General features: G+C 51.7%; 1 protein-coding gene across 1 annotated transcript; it reads right to left on the bottom strand.

The window, feature by feature from the left end:
* Positions 1–1,303: 1,303 nt before the first annotated feature.
* Positions 1,304–16,771, bottom strand: LOC144274143 (zinc finger protein RFP-like). The gene is made up of 9 exons (XM_077832788.1): positions 16,651–16,771; positions 15,190–15,441; positions 9,084–9,478; positions 7,363–7,458; positions 6,129–6,359; positions 5,807–5,829; positions 4,967–5,082; positions 3,263–3,307; positions 1,304–1,893 (listed from the first exon to the last, which is right to left on the bottom strand). The coding sequence occupies exons 1-9, from the start codon at positions 16,769–16,771 to the stop codon at positions 1,304–1,306; spliced, it is 1,869 nt and encodes a 622-aa protein (XP_077688914.1).

The following is a 16,771-nucleotide window of genomic DNA, read 5'->3' as shown; positions in this document are numbered from 1 at the left end:
CATTGCAACACCAAGTCCCTTCGTGGATTGTCCCCTGTGCAACCAGTCACCTCTCCGCAGAGCACAGCTGAGCAATTCCTCATTGACACGGGTGTGGACAGGACAGAGGCAGAGCACAGGCTGGTTAATGACACATCCCAGTAAAACACAAAATTCTCCTCCTAGAGGCGTGATATTCCCTGTGGGGGCTGGGGGGACACAACCAAGTCAGGAAGCAAATCCCAGGACTCTGCCCCCGACAACTGCAGCTGGGACATTAAAGTGGAACAAACAAGAAGAATTGTTTGTAATGTTTTATTTTACAGTAAATAACTAAAGGTGGTAAGTAAACAGAGCTGAGAAGGAGCCTTAATAACCACAGCATGGCAAGCAGATCCCCAGCTACGAGAACAGTTTTCTTAATGGCACTAAAATAGCACCAATGGCCAGGAATTAATATAGGGAATTAATGAATTACACTCTCACTTTCAGTAACATATCATAAATCTCTCTGTTCCCTTTCCTTTCATACTCTCCTTTTCTGTTCATTATTCTTACCCTCACTTCTGATCCTTATTTAATTTCCTGTGTTTCTCCCACTCCCCTCCCTGTAACAGATCAGCCCCCATGGCTGCTCCATCCCACCCCTCTCCAGCCCCAAATTTATCCCTTCCCCTCTTGCTGCCCCCAGGCTGGTTCCCCTGTCAGGGATAGTTTCCTGTCACTCTTCTCATTTATATTTTCCACCATTTCTCCTGGACTCTCCCTTTATTCTTGTTTTATTTTCATTCACATTTTCCTTCTTGCTTCTTCAATTTCCCACTGGTTAAACCTGCCCTGTCCCTGCCCTCCCCCTCCCCCCCCGCCCCACAGTGCTGCCAACCTCAGGAGTTTAAAAAAATCATGAGACTGACCGAGTGATGATTTTGTTAAAGTTATACAATGGTTTTTCCAGCAATCTGCACCCCCTACCCATCCCCTCCACCACCCCCGCGTGTGTGTGGGACCATGACAGTGCAACCAGTTGTCCTGAAGTGACTTGGGCCCCTGGGGCAGGAGCGCTGGCTGGGAGACCCCATGAGATCCAATCCCACAGATCTGCACAAACCGCTCCCTGCTGCTGCTTCTCCCCAGCCCCCGAAACCCTGATTGATTCATGCTGGGTCCCTGCCCAGCCCCCACCTCTGCCCCTCAGGGCCCCTCTGCCCCTCCTGCAGCCCCAGGGGTTCCTTCCCCTCCCCCTCCCACCACAGGGGGCTGCAGGGAAGGGGAGGAGCTTCCAGGGGTCGTAGAGAAGAGGAGCCAGGGGCTGGGTAGATGGGAGTCACCCAAGGTCATAGAGACCTGGGTCCGTGAGGCTTGAGGGGCTGATTTCTGGTTCCCCCCTCTGCTGTGGGTCACAGGGACGCAGTCGGAGCCGGGATCCTGGCCACACCCGGATCCAGGGGCGGATTCTCTCCCCAGGGACGGAGCCCGGCGGGAAAGTGAAGATCGGGGCCTCGTCACCAGCATCGATAAATGTCACCTGCCCCCGGCCACAGTCCAGACAAACCCGGATCCTGCTGGGGGCCCGGCTCCGGGGCAGGGGGGTCACAGGGGAGGTGAGAGCCCGGAACTGATCCCACCACCGCTCCACAGCCCAGATCCCCCCCTCAGGGCTACAGCTGATCCCTCCCTTCCTCCCCACAGACTTTCTGACCACCCCCAAAGCCCAGTATCCCTCACCCGCCACCTCCACCTCCCAGCAATGTCTCCCCGCGGTGAATCCCCCACAGCCCAGCACACAGAGCTCAGTGTCAAATCTCTCAGGGGTGTCGGGCAGTCGCTGCCGCGTGTCTCCCCATCTCACACTTTTCCCACCCTCAGACAGGACGAGGATGGGATGAGCCGTGTCTGGATCCAGAATCACATTCACTGGAGAGAGAGAATCAGAGCGTTAGGGGCAGAGCTCGGCCCTGGGAGAGGCTGGGGCCTTTTCTCACTCTCCTCAGCAACCCTGTTCTGGCTGGGACAGGCCGGGATTGCAGGGAGCTGCCTCTGTCCTGGGCACCTGAGACTGAGCAGGATGTCACTGCACTTCCTCAGTCTCTCTAAGGAGACACACTTCATTAGTTTCCCATTTGCTTGCATAAGCTTCAGCTCCCAGCTACCGCTGCTGATTCTGCTCCATTCCCAGCCTCAGAGACACACCAAGAAAGGTTTTTGTGGGCAGGGAGCAGAGGAAGCAGGTCCAGTTTTGAAGCCCAGAGGAAATCTCCCTCCTCTAATGCAGTCTCCACTCCCAGGGCTGGGAAGAGAGAGGAAGATGCAGCATTGGGGAATAACTGATTAACACCAGAGAGTAGGAGGTGGCATTGGGTGGGGTAGCCCCATCCCCAGCCCAGAGAGAAGGGAGGATCTGGCAGCATCGGAGGGAGAGGATCTCCCCAATCCAGGAAGCAGGGAGCAGCTCCAATGGGAGAGCCCAGCCCTGCCCAGAGGAAAGGCAGGATGTGGGAGAAGAGCAATGGGGAGACCCCCTGCACCGGGGTAAAGCAGAGGGATGTGTAAGTCCTCAGGGCAGAGAGCTCTGTTCGGGTGCTGCTCAGGGAGAGTGTTTCTGTTCATTAGCATGGGCATGAACTCAGCACTCAGGTTGGTGTCAGGATTATTTGTGTGATGTCAGCTTGGGATCTCCCCAGGTGTTCCGGCACCTTGGCAGAAGTTGGGGAGGGGGGTTCTAGGTCACACCACCTGTGGCCCTGCCCTCTCCCTGGCCCTGCCCCACTCTTCATCTTCCCGCCGAGGCCCTGACCCTGGCCAGGCTGGGAGCCTTGGCCACTATGGAGAGCCCCTGACCCTCCACCTTCCCATGTCCATTCTCCGGCGTGCACCACCCAGGGCAGGGGGAGGGTCCGGGGGGAAGAGGAGCAGGGGTGGGGCCACTGAGAGGGAGAAGCACCAGGAAGAAGCTGCACTACACAGGGCGCAGTTGATCAGCCGCCCCTCCATGAAGCACAGCCAACGCTGCGATGCTCCACGCCTGCCCAAGGCTTGCTGTGTGGGGGGCCAACAGGGCCCCCTGCCCCCAAACTATGCCCATCTTAGAAAGAGGGTGAGCTTGGCCCCCCGGCCCCCCATGTTCCAGTGCCCCTGGATCTCCTCACTGTGAACAGGTTATTTTTAGGGCTGTGTGTACCACAGCCACTGGTGAGTTGGTTGGTAACTTTCGTTACAATCTCATGAAGATGTTTTGACTGGAATTTTCTCCTAATGTAAAGACAATCTCCAGCTGCAAACTCACCCTGTCTGTGTGCTCCTAGGGATTCCAGTGCAGACGGCAGAGTGTCTGGCGGGGGAAAGGAGAAAAGAGACGAGATTTCAGACTTTCGTATTTATAACAGTGTCCCCACTCTGAACGCATAGAACTGTGTTTTCATCATGACAGAGAAACAGATCGAGAGGCCCAGAGACACACTCAGGCATTTCATAGAAACTAACTGAAACCTTCTATTTCCTCTCTCATTCAGATATCTCCCAGCAATGGAACCAACATCCTTTCAGCCTCACAACCATCCCAGGACACACAATCTGTAAGAGAGATTTACTTTTCCCCTCCTCATCCCCTCCCACCCTTCCAACTCCAGCTGGTTTGTCTCATTCACTCACGGCCTTTTGTCATAACCTAGACCCAGATCATACAATGCAGCTGGGGGAGGGGTAGCAATGAGGGGCTGGAGCTTGGCTGAGGGGAGCTGTGCAATATGGAGGTGGCATTGAAGAGCTGGAGCTAGTCTGAGGGGGGCTGTGCAGTGGGGGCAATACTGGAGGGTTGGAGGTCTGCTGAGGGGCGCTCTGCAGTGGGCGGTAGCACTTATGGGCTGGAGCTTCGCTGAGGGGGGCTGTGCAATGGAGGGCAGCACTGGAGGGATGGAGCTAGTCTGAGGGGTGCTGTGCAGTGGGGTGAGGCACTGAGGGGCTGGAGCTAGGCTGAGGGGGGCTGTGTATCCAGCCACAGAGAAGTTAGCAAAGTCCAATACCCCCTGTGTGGAGACAAGGGGGAAAGTGGCGTGTGCATAATCAGTGGGAATAAACCAATCAGAGAAGAGAACAATAACATGAAAATAACTTGAAGGAAAAAAGCCCTGCCAATGATGTGTTCATGCATGTGTAGTGTGTGACCTATATAAGGTACTTAATATTCATACCGCTCAACGGTGATTGGAGAAGAACTAGTAAATATGCAATTTGGAGGTGTCTAATATTCCAGACATTGCAAGGGGTAATTAGAGCTTCCTAGGAGAAATCCCCCGTGACCCACCTATGCCCCAGGAGAAGGGAACTGACCAGCACTTCTTTCTATATGCGATGGCTAGTAGCAAATATCCCAATGGCTGGTGATGGGGCACGAGTCGGGGAGGGAGTTAGAGAGAAATCTTTCCCAGGTGTCTGGCTTTTGGGTCTTGCTGAAATGCTCAGTGTCCAACTGACCACCATATTTGGGATAGGGAAGGAATTTTCCACCAAATCAAATTGCCAGAGACTCTGGGGTTTATTTTTGCCTTCCTCTGCCATATGGGGCACGTATCATTTACCGATGTTAAACTAGAAGAAATGGTGGATTCTCTGTAACTTGAAGTCTTTAAATCATTATATGAGGGCTTCAGTAATTCAGCCAGAGTTTACGGGTAAATTGCAGGAGTGGGTGGGGAGATTCTGTGGCCTGCAATGTGCAGGAGGTCAGAGTCGATGGATCATGATGGTCCCTTCTGACCTGAAAGTCGATGAGTCATTTCTTACTTTGTAACTGTCATTGAAAAGCGTGTTTCTGGTGCAAACAAAGGTTTGAATTAATCAACCTGAGTGTCTTCGACCCAAATGTCTGGCCTTCTCACCCAACAATTAAATAGAAGCATCATCTAAGTGTGAACCAATTGACCAGCACCATTCTCTTCCCACAGTCTCAGAGGCTCTTCCCAATTTCCATTCCTAGATCCCTTCTGGGTACCTTTGAACTTCCTCAGAGTCTCCATTAGCACAATAGTTTTCTGGGAGAAATCGCTGACTCGCTCTTCCAGTTCAGGAGAGATCTCCTCTGGCTGCTGGAACTTCCCCTTCTCACACCTGGAGAGAAACAATTTCACATGATTATATTTCATTTAGTGACTCATTATAAGTGCTTACTACTGAGTCGCTGCTCTAATGTGCCTGGTGTTCGAATTTCTCGACTTCTCCCAGCCTCAGAGCAGGTGCAACACAGCCCATGGCCATACATCCTTCCCTAAGGACTCCTTAATATTCTTCAACTCTGGTCTGGTGAGATGAGCTCTGGGGATAAAAAGGGGAATTGAGTCTTCATGGCCAATTCACTCCTTGGCCTCCATGCTCTGAGGGACAGGAGGTTCCTATGTAAAGTGCTGTCGAAATCTGTCCACTAGGAACTAAACTGAGACACCAACTCCCCCATTCCCAGCTCACTCCACACAGGTCTCCAAACAGTCCTCAGGCTGGGACTCAGGTGGGAAAGACTCTTGACCACTGCTGCCTTTGGCTGAATGGTAACCAGGGCCCCAGTAGTGACAGGCCCATATTCCATCCCCACAATCCTGAGGCAGCCACTCCCCCAGGGATGTGACATTTCTAGGAAACACTTGAGGTCAGTCTTTCCCACTGAATGGAGAATTCCAGAGTCTTCTGTACCAGGGTGAGAACCTCAGGATTAAGTTTATCTGAGAGATTTGTATCCAAAATCCCCCATATGTTGCTGTGGAGAAGCGGTGCAAACATCATCTCCATGCTCTTCCCCAGCATTGCCAAGTATGTGTGGGAGTGAGAGAGAGCCACGTACCTACGCAAGGTGCTTCTGACATCCTAGAGAGGAGAGAGAGATTAAAAAAAATTTCATACCACCTGACACACACTTGGGATTCCAGGAAAGGGATTTTGCAAATACAGGGAAACAAGGGCCATGGTTTCACTGAGCTAATGGGGCTCTTCCATCTCTAAAACCAATGTGTCTGTGAGTCTGCAAAGAACAGTAGTCATTCACATTTCAGCAATGCACACATTGAGTTACACTGAGATCTCTGACTGCTGGACCCCGGTGCCCGTACTTCAGGAGCTCTCCTGTCCCTGTGTTGGGATTTGGGATGTTTCTAGCTCAGTCTCACCTGCAGGAAATCACTTGCTGGCTTCTGACACTTCCCCTCCATCTCACTGATCAGCTCACTGAGACGGGAAATCCCCTCTGAGAGTTTGGTGATATTTTCATTCTGTATCTTCACAATCTCCTTGTCCAGCTTTTCTAGCTGGGCCAGCAGGAGTCGCTCTTGTTCCTCCAGGAGCTGCCGCAGTTGCTGAAATTCAGACACAATCTTCTGCCTCTCGGTTTCTGTCTGTTTCTAGAAGAAATAAGGAAAGGGCTGGTCAGGAACATGGATGGAACGTGGAGACCTTTCATACAGTCTTACAAGAGAGAGTTTCTTTACAATCTCTAACCCATCTGTGCAGAGACCAGGCCATGAGGCGTCAGGCCTAGTGCTCAGAGCTGGAGTCAGAAGTCAGGAACTACAGCCGAAGTCAGAGCTGGAGTCAAAGTCAGGATCTCACCAAGGGTTGGGGCTACAGTCGAGCTCAGAAGTCATGCCAAAGGCTGAGCCAGAATCAGTGTCTGGAGTCACACGGGGGATCAGGACTGGAGTCGGAGTCAGGCAGCCACGTGAAGGGTCAAGCCAAAGTCAGATAGCAGTACTGCAGGTCAAACCTGAGTCAGGAATAACGCCAGGGCCAAGCCAGAGTCAGGGTCCAGTCCAGCAGCAGATCGGGAGTTCACTCAGTTGTTTGGACAACTTCCCGTGACTCCTGCTGGCGTAATTCATGCAGCCGAACGTCTGCTCCAATCAGGAGCTTCGTAGGCAGATCCGCTGGTGGGCCAGAGTTCCACTAGCCCCTCCCCCCCGGCTCTGGAGAGCGATCGGGTTGTAATGAGAGTCTCTGTGGGCTGAGGTTCAAAATCCACCATTCTTCACATCCTGACACTTGACTCTACACTGTGATCACAAAGGAGAGGATTTTCTTACCGCTTCCCATTTGGGCCCAATCTCTCTGCAAGGGCTGTCTCCATCTCCACTGGGATATAGTCAGTGCGGTTTGGGAGAAATTTTGTGAAAGCCACAAGGGGTCGTAATTAACTCATTGATTAAAATGCATCTTAGATCCTGCAGAAGACGCTGTTGTCCTTCTCCAGGGAGAGAACATTTGTGATATGCACATCTGCAGACACACACACACACACACACAGAGTATCCCATGATCCTGGAGAAACATACACAAGGCCACAGAGAAATCTACCAATAAACATCCCTCCCAGCTCCATGTCCCAGCAGGCGAAGAACAGGCACTGACCAGATACTCCCAGCTTCTCTTCTCTCCAGTCACTTTCAATCCCAGCAGCTTTTCTCTCTCTTCCCTCAGAGTCTTCAAATGGGCTTGTATTTTTTCCTGACAAACAGAAATGATTTGGTGGGTTTATTTTCAGGGTTGTAGGGGGTGGATGAGGTGTTTTCCCACCCAAAATTCTACAGAACAGTCAGTCTTCCAAGACTGACTAGCTGGGTACGGCAATACCTTCTCCTGGCCCAGCTCGTGTTGGTAAAAGAGTTACACACAACTCAGCTCTGGGGAACACACTCTTTCCCAGGCCTGAAGAAGAGCTCTGTGGAAGCTTGAAAGCTTGTTGTTCACCACAGAAGCTGCCCATGAGCAGATATTACTTCACCTACCTTGTCTTTCTAATAGCCCGGGACCAACACAGTTACAACAATATTGTGTACAACAGTGGGTCTTTCTCTTGGTAGGACATCCGAGACACCAAGGAAATGAAACCTTATTTATGGAAATTGGGCGGGTTTTGTATTCAGATTGTTTGAAGTTATTACATCCACTTTCTCCATTGAGTCGAATCAGTGGAAAACTGGTGTCCCATGGTGGTGAATCTATAAAACCGTTTTTGAGAAGATTTAACAAACAGTGATACCAATCCCAGAAACCACTGGGGGCAGCCATGTAGGCTAGGATGCTCAAAGGAGTCCAACTCCATTGACTTTCAGCCCTGTACCCGGGGGATGGGACGGGTTGGACAGCACTGATCTAAGGCCTAGGGCAAACCCCATTAGATGTGTTGATTTGTGTTAGGAACAGCTGGGGTTTGCCCTAGTGCTGTCCTAGCCCCTTTCCCTGCAATGGCCTCTGGGTAGCTTCCCCAAAGTACCTAGCAAAGACCCCAGAAGCGGTGGATTCTGGCAGATTTCAAAGGGCTGCCTGGTGGGACTAAGGGAACCACGTTGGCTGGTCCTTGCCCATGAACACAGGAGAACAGGTCAGACTGGCACTGGTCTGCACTGCCCAGGGGTTAGTTTTGCTGAAGATAAGTCTGATCCCAGTGGCATGTGGCATGGACCTGCACTGACTGGAGCCCTTGTGGGTGTGGACTGAAGGTGCTCTGGGTCCCACACCATGTTCAGCCCTGTGATCTCATCTAGTGCAGGCCAGCAGCATCTGAGTTTAACCCCTCATGGAGCAGGACAGGAGTTAACAATCCCAGCGGGAAACCTCCTCTCCCTGCTGGGCCTAGGACCTGTATCAAGGAGTCTTTTCCTCCTTCTGTCTGCACTTCATCACTACTCAGTGCTGCTGAAAGGGGCAGAGTAGCTAGTGGTTAGAGCACTGAAGTGGGCCTTGGAAAACCAGGTTTTTATATCCAGCTCTGCCACTGATCTGCTGAGTCACCCTGGACAAATCACTTCCCCTCACTGTGCCTCAGTTTCCCCTCCCACCCTTTGTCTGTCTTGCCTAGTTAGACTGTAAATGGCTCGGGGCAGGGATTGGCCCCCACTGGGTTTTGTGCAAGGAACCCACAATCGAGGTCAGATCTCATCTGGGGTCTCTACGGGATGCAAATAACAATAAACACTGTGATACAACCAGTAATACCAGCCACAGCTTGTAACTCCCCAAATCAGCTTTCATGCAATGAAGGCTACACACAGCAGAATGACACGGTTACACCATTAAGCTGTAATTAACATCCAAAGTTATCACCTATTAGACAGGCAGCAACTCCCTACCTTGTACTCCTGGGCAGCTTCCTGTATGGGAACCACCCTGTGAGCGCGGTGAGCCCGGGACTCTCTGCAGATCACACAGATGGGGGTTTGATCCTCTTCACAGAACAGTTTCAGAGCCTCCTGGTGTTCCCCACACACCCCGCCCTTTCCTCCTCCCTTTGCTACCTGGAAACTCAGCCGCTTGGCAATTTCTAGGACATTTGCCAGCTGCCTGTTGGGCCTGAGGTTTCTCTGTTGCACAGTTTCTCTGCACTGAGGGCAGGAGGCGGCTGTGTCGGGTCCCTTCCGGCACTGGGCGATGCAGGCTCGGCAGAAATTGTGCCCACACTCCAGAGTGACAGGGTGTGTGAAATACTCCAGACAGACGGGACATGTTGCTTCCTCCTGGAGACTTTCTTATTGGAACCCTCCGTGAAGTCCTGCCTGAAATACTCCTTGATGTAAAGACATCCCCTTTGTTGATTTTAGCTCCCTGAAGCCAACCCTGTAAGCCGTGTGGTCAGTCGCCCCTCCCTCCGTCAGAGCAACGGCAGACAATCGTTCCGTGCCTTTCTTCTGTGCGGACGCCATACCAAGGCAAGCATGGAGGCCGCTCAGCTCACTTTGGCAATTAGGAGCACATTAAACACCACACGCATTATCCAGCAGTATATGCAGCACCAGAACCTGGCAGAGCGATACTGGGCGAGGAGGCAACGTCAGCGCGGTCACGTGAGTGATCAGGACATGGACACAGATTTCTCTGAAAGCATGGGCCCTGCCAATGCATGCATCATGGTGCTAATGGGGCAGGTTCATGCTGTGGAACGCCGATTCTGGGCTCGGGAAATAAGCACAGGCTGGTGGGACCGCATAGTGCTGCAGGTCTGTGACGATTCCCAGTGGCTGCGAAACTTTCGCATGCGTAAGGGCACTTTCATGGAACTTTGTGACTTTCTTTCCCCTGCCCTGAAGCACATGAATAGCAAGATGAGAGCAGCCCTCACAGTTGAGAAGCAAGTGGCGATAGCCCTGCGGAAGCTTGCAACGCCAGACAGCTACCGGTCAGTTGGGAATCAATTTGGAGTGGGCAAATCTACTGTGGGGGCTGCTGTGATGCAAGTAGCCCACGCAATCAAAGATCTGCTGATATCAAGGGTAGTGACCCTGGGAAATGTGCAGGTCATAGTGGATGGCTTTGCTGCAATGAGATTCCCTAACTGTGGTGGGGCCATAGATGGAACTCATATCCCTAATTTGGCACCGGAGCACCAAGCCGCCGAGTACATAAACCGCAAGGGGTACTTTTCGATAGTGCTGCAAGCTCTGGTGGATCACAAGGGACGTTTCACCAACATCAACGTGGGATGGCCGGGAAAGGTACATGACGCTCACATCTTCAGGAACTCTGGTCTGTTTCAAAAGCTGCAGGAAGGGACTTTATTCCCAGACCAGAAAATAACCGTTGGGGATGTTGAAATGCCTATAGTTATCCTTGGGGACCCAGCCTACCCCTTAATGCCATGGCTCATGAAGCCGTACACAGGCAGCCTGGACAGTCGTCAGGAGCTGTTCAACTACAGGCTGAGCAAGTGCAGAATGGTGGTAGAATGTGCATTTGGACATTTAAAGGCGCGCTGGTGCAGTTTACTGACTTGCTTAGATCTCAGCGAAACCAATATTCCCACTGTTATTACTGCTTGCTGTGTGCTCCACAATATCTGTGAGAGTAAGGGGGAGCCATTTATGGCAGGGTGGGAGGTTGAGGCAAATCACCTGGCTGCTGGTTACGCGCAGCCAGACACCAGGGCGGTTAGAAGAGCACAGGAGGGCGCTGTGCACATCAGAGAAGCTTTGAAAACCAGTTTCATGACCGGACAGGCTACGGTGTGAAAGTTCTGTTTGTTTCTCCTTGATGAAACCCCCCCACCCCTTGGTTCACTCTACTTCCCTGTAAGCTAACCACCCTCCCCTCCTCCCTTCGATCACCACTTGCAGAGGCAATAAAGTCATTGTTGCTTCATATTCATGCATTCTTTATTCATTTATCACACCGCGTTCTTGGGCGTCTGGGTGTGGAGGCTATGGAACTTGGGGAGGAGGGTGGTTGGTTACACAGGGGCTGTAGCGGCCGTCTGTGCTCCAGCTGCCTTTGCTGCAGCTCAACCATACACTGGAGCATATTACTTTGATACTCCAGCAGCCTCAGCATTGAATCCTGCCTCCTCTCATCACGCTGCCACCACCTTTCAGCTTCAGCTCTCTCTTCAGCCCACCACTTACACTCTTCAGCCCGCCACCTCTCCTCCCAGTCATTTTGTGCTTTCCTGCACTCTGACATGATTTGCCTCCACGCATTCGTCTGTGCTCTGTCAGTGTGGACGGACAGCATGAGCTCAAAGAACATTTCATCGCGAGTGCATTTTTTTCGCCTTCTAATGTTCTCTAGCCTCTGGGAAGGGGAAGATCCTGTGATCATTGAAACACATGCAGCTGGTGGAGAAAAAAAAAAGGACAGTGGTATTTAAAAAGACACATTTTATAGAACAATGGCTACACTCTTTCACTCTTTCAAGGTAAACCTTGCTGTTAACATTACATACATAGCACATGTGCTTTCGTTACAAGGTCGCATTTTGCCTCCCCCCACCGCGTGGCTAACCCCTACCCCCTCCCCCCTCCCCGTGGCTAAGAGCGGGGAACATTTCTGTTCAGCCACAGGCAAACAGCCCAGCAGGAATGGGCACCTCTGAGTGTCCCCTGAAGAAAAGCACCCTATTTCAACCAGATGACCATAAATGATATCAGTCTCCTGAGGATAACACAGAGAGATAAAGAACGGATGTTGTTTGAATGCCAGCAAACATACACTGCAATGCTTTGTTGTACAGTGATTCCTGAGTACGTGCTACTGGCCTGGAGTGGTAAAGTGTTCTACCATGGTGGATGGAATAAGGCTGCCCTCCCCAGAAACCTTTTGCAAAGGCTTTGGGAGTACATCCAGGAGAGCCGCGAATGCCAGGGCAAATTAATCATTACACATGCTTGCTTTTAAATCATGTATAGTATTTTAAAAGGTACACTCACCGGGAGGTCCTTTTTCCACCTGCTGGGTCCAGGAGGCAGCCTTGGGTGGGTTTGGGGGTACTGGCTCCAGGTCCAGGGTGAGAAACAGCTCCTGGCTGTCGGGAAAACCGGTTTCTCCGCTTGCTAGCTGTGAGCTATCTACAACCTCATCATCATCATCTTCTTCATCCCCAAAACCTGCTTCCGTGTTGCCTCCATCTCCATTGAAGGAGTCAAACAACACGGCTGGGGTAGTGGTGGCTGAACCCCCTAAAATGGCACACAGCTCATCATAGAAGCGGCATGTTTGGGGCTCTGACCAGGAGCGGCCATTCGCCTCTCTGGTTTTCTGGTAGGCTTGCCTCAGCTCCTTAAGTTTCATGCGGCACTGCTTCGGGTCCCTGTTATGGCCTCTGTCCTTCATGCCCTGGGAGATTTTGACAAAGGTTTTGGCATTTCGAAAACTGGAACGGAGTTCTGATAGCACGGATTCCTCTCCCCATACAGCGATCAGATCCCGTACCTCCCGTTCGGTCCAGGTTGGAGCTCTTTTGCGATTCTGGGACTCCATCATGGTCACCTCTGCTGATGAGCTCTGCATGGTCATCTGCAGCTTGCCACGCTGGCCAAACAGGAAATGAGATTCAAAAGTTCGTGGGCCTTTTCCTGTCTACCTGGCCAGTGCATCTGAGTTGAGAGTGCTATCCAGAGCGGTCACAATGGAGCACTCTGGGATAGCTCCCGGAGGCCAATACCATCTAATTGTGTCCACAGTACCCCAAATTCGACCCGGCAAGGACGATTTAAGCACTAATCCACTTGTCGAGGTGGAGTAAGGAAATCTATTTTAAGAGCCCTTTAAGTCGAAAAAAAGGGCTTCATTATGTGGACAGGAGCAGGTTTACATCGATTTAACGCTGCTAAATTCGACCTAAAGTCCTAGTGTAGACCAGGGCTTAGAAGAGAAAAATGGCTTTTGAATTTTCTGTATTTTGGGGAATTTACCTCACAAACAAAATTTATCAAGAGACAGCGGGCTCCAGAGAGTCACAGGAACAGCTCTGCAATCCACAAAGCTGAGTGAGGGGCCTAGATTCCCCATGCAATTCCCCTATGCTCAGCATCTCCAAATGGCTACCTTAGGCAGCTCCCTACCTAGTATGCTGGCTTTTGTGTAACCTATTCTAAGACACTTACATCGCCCCATAACTCAGGCTTTCTGGCTCACAGTGTCATTCCAGTGATTTTCTAGGCAGCTAGTTTAGACGCAGTGACATTCAGCATTGTAATACCTAAATCCCTTCACGGATCTCACTCTTTGTCTCCAAATAAGAAGGAGAGAGCAAAGTCCTCCAGCATGCAGCAGCCTCATGAGGCCAGGGGCCCTGCCTGCTTTCCTGGTCCCAGATGGCCCCCAGGACTCCTAAGGGAAGGATGAGCTAGTGAGGGACACTGCAGTTAGGTTGATTATTTTGTGCTATGTGATCTGAACTCTCTTGGGCTTTATCTGGCGAAGTGAAAGAGCAATAGTGTGTTAGATTGTGCAAAGAGTCTGTCTCTGTGTGTGAAATGCTTCACAACTACTGCGTGCCTCCAGAGAGAGTTCAGCTGAAACCAGCATGCTCTCCCCTTGGCGTGGAGTTTGGGAGATGCGTGTTTAAGCACGCGACAGTCTGGAGGGTCAGCTCTACACCAGGGGATTAGGCAGTGGGTTTCACAGCTGAGATGGGGTAGAGTCCCTAAAGAATGTGCCCAGGAACCCCAAGATTGGGGCAGTGGATGGGCTCTGTTCCGGTCCCAGAGGCTTGACTTCTCTGCAGATCGTAGGGCTCAGATGCTTGCATTCCCCTGACAACAGTCCACTGGCACCTAACCAGGTCTGGGATACACACACACACCAGTAAACAGAAACCTTCTCATGGCCCAGAATCCAAACACCCTTAACTCTGACCATGTGGGGTCTGATGAATATTTCTACATGTCTGAAATATTAAATTCAGAGATATGAATGGAGAGATCTCCCCCTCAGGGCTATCACATCCCTTTGCCTTGGGCTGAGGGGGGCTCTTTCCTGGATGCTTCTCACTGTTGCTGTATTTAGGGAGAGATTCTACCTCCAAGGCTGCCACCTCCTCCTTCCTTTGCCTTGGGGTGGGAAGGTTTCTATTAATGGTTCTTCCTGGGCAGGGGAGAGGTTGTCTCCTGTTCCACATCTTCCACCGTTCTCTGTGTCCAGGATGGAGCAGCTGGTTGCTTTAACCAGATACCTGTGGCCAGGAGCTGCACAGGCTGGGCAGTGACACATCCCAGTAAACCCCAAACTCTCCTCCTAGGGCAGGATATTCTCTATGAGGACAAATTTCCTGCTTCCATATTTATAAAGCATCCCCACTCTGAACTGACCTAGCACACAGAGAGCCATTTCACAACTGGAGCAGACCCCCACTAGACCCCACCCCCAGCTGGGGCACCTCAGACGCCCTAACACTGACCAACAATTAGCAGAGGACACTGGGTGCCACTCCCCTCCCCAGCCCAGTGGGGCCAACCCCCCTGTCCCCAGCCCAGCTGGGCCAATCCCTCCAACTCCCCCGAACCCTGCTGCAGCCTCCGCCTGCCCCCCGCCCCGCCACAAAGCCTGTGTGTCCTCCCGCCCCAACAAAGCCTGTGTGTCCCCCCCAGGTGCACTGCAACTGCCAGGGGAGCAGGGCAAAGGCAGGTAAATCGATACTGCCCCACTGCAGCTACTGCTGTTCCCCCCCCAACCAAGAACCCCCCTGCAGTGAGCCAGGCGCAGCCACGTGGGGGTGGGGAGCGCAGGATTGAGGCAGCCAGTAGCCCCCACCCCCATACGAACAAGTCAAGGCCCCTGCACCCGAGCCCGCCGCCTGCAGCCACGTGGCGCTGCAGGAGAAGTGGGATCAGCAGCACCCGGGGGATCCCGAAAGCGAAACCAAACATCGCACAGGTGCAGTAACGAGCCTTTACAGCTTTTTTTAAAGCCGATTGGGGAACCGGGAGCCAATCGCGCTCTCGGGAGGGAAATTAAAACCCAACCCACCAAACAAGGCAGAAGCCCCGCCCCCAGGGGCCCGCCCCAGGTCACGCACCAGGCTCCTCCCAGGACGGAACCGGCCACATGAATTGCAGGAGACAAGCTGAGCGAGGCCGGCCGGGGTCTGCCTGGGCCGCTCCTGCAGCAGGAACCGGGGGTTTCCCTTCCTGGCGCTGACTCGGCTGCTGCTGGGCGGGGAGGAGCCCACGGGGAACATTCCAGCCTGCAGGCGTCGCTGTGACATGGGCCCCTCGGGCCCTGTGGCGGGTGGGCGTCCCCCGAGGGCGATGCCCTTGAAGGACCAGAGTCTGTGTGTCTAAGGAGGGATAGTCAGGCTTGGCAGAAATCACTGAGATATATGTATAGAATATTAATGGATAGCATTACAGCTAGTTTTAAGCATTTTTTCCCTTATTTATTGAGTTAAATTTTGACAATTGCACAAAAATTTCGGTTTTAGCATTTCTTTCCAATTGTTCTCCATTTCAGTTTTCACAGTTGCGGGAAATTATGGGGGAATACATCAATAGCGAGTCAGAGCACAGTGATCTCATGTCCGCAGACACCGAGATTCAAAAAGTTGAAGCTTTATAACCATGAAAACACAGATGGTCGCATTTCCTGTCAAAAGTTGCAGAGTCACTCTCCTTCAATCAAACTCAAATAAGTTCTCAAGCAGCCTTGTTCTTACTTTGCATATTTGTAATGATCATTTATTATCAATTGAAATATTTTTTTCATTGGTCTGTGTGTAGACAACAAAAGCAAGGTTTGCCAACATTTATGAATAAAAGCTAATCCTTCCAAGCCTTGTGATAATAAACTCAGAGGCTAAAAGCTTGGTAAAGCTGGAATCAGTGTTTTCAAGACCCAATTCTCATTTACACTAATGCTGCTTTGGCTCAGTGGAAAGGGGCTGCAGCATCACCAACTTTCATGATTTTATCACGAGTCTTGCAATATTTGGTATGTCTGATGAAGCCCCAGCTCCTGGAAGCATGTGAGGAGGTGAGACTCTCGGCTTTTGTTTTCTAAACAAAGGAAGTATCTAGCTTTCTTTGTTGCAGAGAAACACTTAAAATTTTCACCCCAATGCAGTGTAAACCTCTGAGACACCAAAAGGCAAATAAAATAATACTAATATTTACTATTTATTATTATTATTAAATCTCATAATTTTGGGGGAGGGGGGCTGGCCTGCTTAAGATTTTTAAAGTACTGTGCCAGTGAGAATTCACACCATAAATCTCTATCAGTTACCCAAGGGAAGCCCCTTAAATGAGTGCCATCATTTATCTAAAACAGCACAGTGAGCTGACAGGGAAATGGACAGAGAGGACAAGCTATGGGAACGCATACGGAGCCGGGCTGTGGGGCCCAAGCAGGACATAAGCGCAGTCCCCCCAGGCCCACCGAACAGCAATTCCGGGCCCCAGGGCAGAACAGTCAATGGGCCCGTGCTGGTACCTGCATGCACAAGCTGCGCCCACATGGACTCCGTCCGCTGGATATTTGGGCAGTGCTGCACCTTTGCTGGCTGGTGCCCAGCGAGATGCCGGCTGCCCTGCGGGGGGCGCTCTTCCGGCAT

The sequence above is a fragment of the Eretmochelys imbricata genome, chromosome 14 (genome assembly GCF_965152235.1).
Source record: "Eretmochelys imbricata isolate rEreImb1 chromosome 14, rEreImb1.hap1, whole genome shotgun sequence".
NCBI lineage: Eukaryota > Metazoa > Chordata > Testudines > Cheloniidae > Eretmochelys > Eretmochelys imbricata.
The sequence above is the reverse complement of the archived record's forward strand: the minus strand, read 5'-3'. Positions and strand labels throughout refer to the sequence as shown.

Excerpts from the sequence above, each read along its gene's own strand:
- LOC144274143 (XM_077832788.1), bottom strand. The coding sequence starts at position 16,771 with ATGCCGGAAGAGCGCCCCCCGCAGGGCAGCCGGCATCTCGCTGGGCAC. Across the intron at positions 5,083-5,806 it reads GTCAGAAGCACCTTGCGTAG|GTGTGAGAAGGGGAAGTTCC; the intron begins GTACGTGGCTCT and ends GTTTCTCTCCAG. Across the intron at positions 3,308-4,966 it reads GACTCTGAGGAAGTTCAAAG|ACACTCTGCCGTCTGCACTG; the intron begins GTACCCAGAAGG and ends TTCCCCCGCCAG.